Raw genomic sequence first — 3,035 nt, 5'->3', positions numbered from 1 at the left:
CAAGGACAACTCAGGAAGGGCACAAAATCAGGCAGCCATTCTCGTGGTAGTCACAGGCAAGTGTCAGTAGTGGCCTGTTTGTAGACTGGGATTAATTTCTATCTGGTCACCTGGAAACATAGTTCTTGGCCACTAGACACAACTGGTGGTTGGAGGAGGTGCATGCTGGAGTTTGCCACGCCGTGACCACAACGGGGGCAGCCCATGGGACCGTCAGGCTGTCATGGGAGCCTGCGATGAGGGAGTCGACGATCCTGAGTGAGCTGATAGATCATATCCGGAATTCCTTGGTGCCCCACCCTCTGGACGCTTCTGCCGTCGGGGATCTGGAGGTAAATTGTGTATTCTTTTTGAGTAAAATGATGCCATTCAACTTTCAGTAAACTAACTGCAAATGCCTGGATACATATTACTGATATACACAGTAATTACTGGAGTTTAAAAATTCTGTGTAATGAAAAAAATATAAAATTTATAGTAAATTTACATTTAAATATTTGGGAAGCACATGAATTCAAATGTTCAGGAAACTGAGATCAGCATGAAGTGACTAAAAGTTTGTTCCATACAATCATTTGCTATGCAAATGGACTTACAAACACAAAGTACCCCAGAACTGATAAAAATAAAAAATTAAAAAAAGGACTTTATATCACAATGCTTTGCAGAGCATATATGTCAAAACTGGCCATACATAAAAATGTTGGCCAGCAAAGTGTCTCTGTTAATTACAATTATTTTACGAAGGAAACTCCTTTCACAGATTCATCCTTAGAGCTTCTTTAAAAAACACACATCTTGTCATAAACAAAGCATAGGTTTATCATTTAAAGAGCTTACTATTGACTTTTTTTTCTGTCCACTAAGTGTTCATTAAACTTTTCAAGATCATACAACCACTAATCTACAGGCCTTTAAGTACATTAATCTCTTTTACAGCAAAAAAATGTAACAATACTATATTACAGAACAAAGATGCTACTTGCCTGTCTTCATATGTATCACCCAGAGTGTAGCAGTCAAACAAACACCAATGATGAATGAAGCCAATGCTATTCCTACAACTATCTCCGTTGAGAGTCCTCCTAGTACGATAATTTGGGTTTTATCTTCTGTGGCATTGTTGACGGGCAGGCTGACATCACTGTTCTTGGTCATGCCCTCTTTGCTATTCTCCTTCCTTTTTCCAGTGTTCTTGTCTGACCAGGCAGCTGTAAATTAAGTTCATTTGAATAGCAAATAGATTGCATCACTTTTAAGTACGTAATGTAATTTTATCTGATTCCAATGAATATTATCTAATAGTGATCTATTACAAGTAAATATAAATTAGTCAATTCTCATGAATATATAATTATCTGATAATAATATTCTTTCAACACAAGAAAAATGAGAATGCTGGCAAAGTACAATTTCTCCTTGATGCTTACACTTTGTACTTGACACAATTGTAAAAGGTCCAACAGTCAAGGTCTGCAGCGATGAAGATGATGGTTGATCAAGAAACACTTGCATGAGTGGAGCCTCATTACAGTAGTGACCAGGATTTATACACTGTTGGGATGAAAGAGAAGAGAATGAACTTGCTCTATCAGTTTATATGAGTGCCACTGTTCTTGTATATTCAGCCAATGATAATCCCTGTAATTGCATCTCAAGTTTAAGGATAAGTGGGTAAAGTCAGAAAACAAAAATGAACATTCTGAGGTTCATTCACTATTTGATGAATTATCATTATATATGTCCAACAACAAAAAAAACCCACTCCACAGAAAGGATATGGATCCAAGTATAATCATCCAATATAATTCTCTCCCCACTTTCTACAGATTATGAAGCGTGAATCAAACAATTTACATCAGCTTCCTCTACTGACCCGATTTACAGCTGGCCTTGGAAGAGAGTCTGCAGAACATACTCCCAACTGACAGTGTAGGTAGAAAGAACCCAAATAAGAATACTCAGGAAGGACCTGTAAAATAAAACATAAATATATATATAACCCCCATTCAATCAGAGAACACCCTTTTTGTTCTGTTTCCATTCTATTTCCAAGAAGAGAAAAATAAGAATATCCAGATACAAATAAAACAAGGGATAATATGCTCATCATGAGGACATACCTGAAAGCTGAATCCTGAGGTGGGGCTGTGGTACTGCTCTGGCTCTAAATCAATAGATGAATCATGAGGGCAAGATTTGCGCATGAGAGGTATTCTAGGAGCACCTGGACGCTCAGGAGCTGAGCTGTTGCTTAACCAGCAGTCTTCCAAGACAACCCGTAAATCTGCATCATATGCTGCAGTCCATGGCATTACTGTACAGAGGAAAAGTTTTGATTACTGAAATTACTAACCAGTTCCATACCTGTATTCAATTCAGTCAACTATTAATCAGTTGAAAAAAACATGAAAGCATCAAAGACCAGTTCACAATGAATGATTAACCATGCTTTCACAGTTGCCCTTACCACTGGCTAGCTTGGTTCGAACATAGAGTCTACGGTTGACATTTGTGGTTGCTGGCAAATCACTTGACGTTATAGGTGTCTTGTGATCCCGATCCCTAAAGATATCCATCTTGTATGTCGCTCCAGCTGAAGATTCCGTAGTACTCTGTACACCGGAGGAAATAGGAAATTAAACCAGCGAAAAAAAAAGTCCCGTAGGGAAAAAATAAATAAATAGAATATCACCAGGAGGAATTCATTAACACCTGTAAAAAAAAAAGACCCGCTTCTCAATCACCTGTAACAAAAACTGCGCTATAGAAAAAGTCTAACCTTCCTGTTTGGTGTTGTCTTGGTTTCCTGCTCTGGTTGGGGGTCTACTTGACACTGCACCTGTATTGGATGGATTTTGGTGGCATAATACTCATCATCTGACCCATATCCTGAGCCATCAAAGTCTTCGTCATCACTAATACTTGGGCCTAATTCCATGATTACCTGTGTTAAAATAAAACAAGGCTTATTTCAATTGGAATAATCATGCTCATTTTGGGTAACTGTTTAAATTGCAGACAGAGTAACAGAA

General features: G+C 38.2%; 1 protein-coding gene across 1 annotated transcript in view; it reads right to left on the bottom strand.

Moving 5' to 3' along the window:
* Nucleotides 1-8: 8 nt before the first annotated feature.
* Nucleotides 9-3,035, bottom strand: part of LOC119586120 (transforming growth factor beta receptor type 3-like) — a 5,558-nt gene continuing 2,531 nt past the window's right edge. The window contains exons 7-13 of the mRNA XM_037934809.1: nt 2,783-2,947; nt 2,471-2,615; nt 2,124-2,317; nt 1,877-1,972; nt 1,431-1,554; nt 987-1,211; nt 9-326 (exon numbers count right to left, since the gene is read on the bottom strand). Of these exons, the coding sequence (XP_037790737.1) occupies nt 214-326; nt 987-1,211; nt 1,431-1,554; nt 1,877-1,972; nt 2,124-2,317; nt 2,471-2,615; nt 2,783-2,947 (1,062 nt within the window). The 3' untranslated portion in view covers nt 9-213. The remainder of the gene's footprint in view (nt 327-986; nt 1,212-1,430; nt 1,555-1,876; nt 1,973-2,123; nt 2,318-2,470; nt 2,616-2,782; nt 2,948-3,035) is intronic.

The sequence above is a fragment of the Penaeus monodon genome, chromosome 21, assembly GCF_015228065.2.
Source record: "Penaeus monodon isolate SGIC_2016 chromosome 21, NSTDA_Pmon_1, whole genome shotgun sequence".
Taxonomy (NCBI): Eukaryota; Metazoa; Arthropoda; class Malacostraca; order Decapoda; family Penaeidae; genus Penaeus; species Penaeus monodon.
The sequence above is the reverse complement of the archived record's forward strand: the minus strand, read 5'-3'. Positions and strand labels throughout refer to the sequence as shown.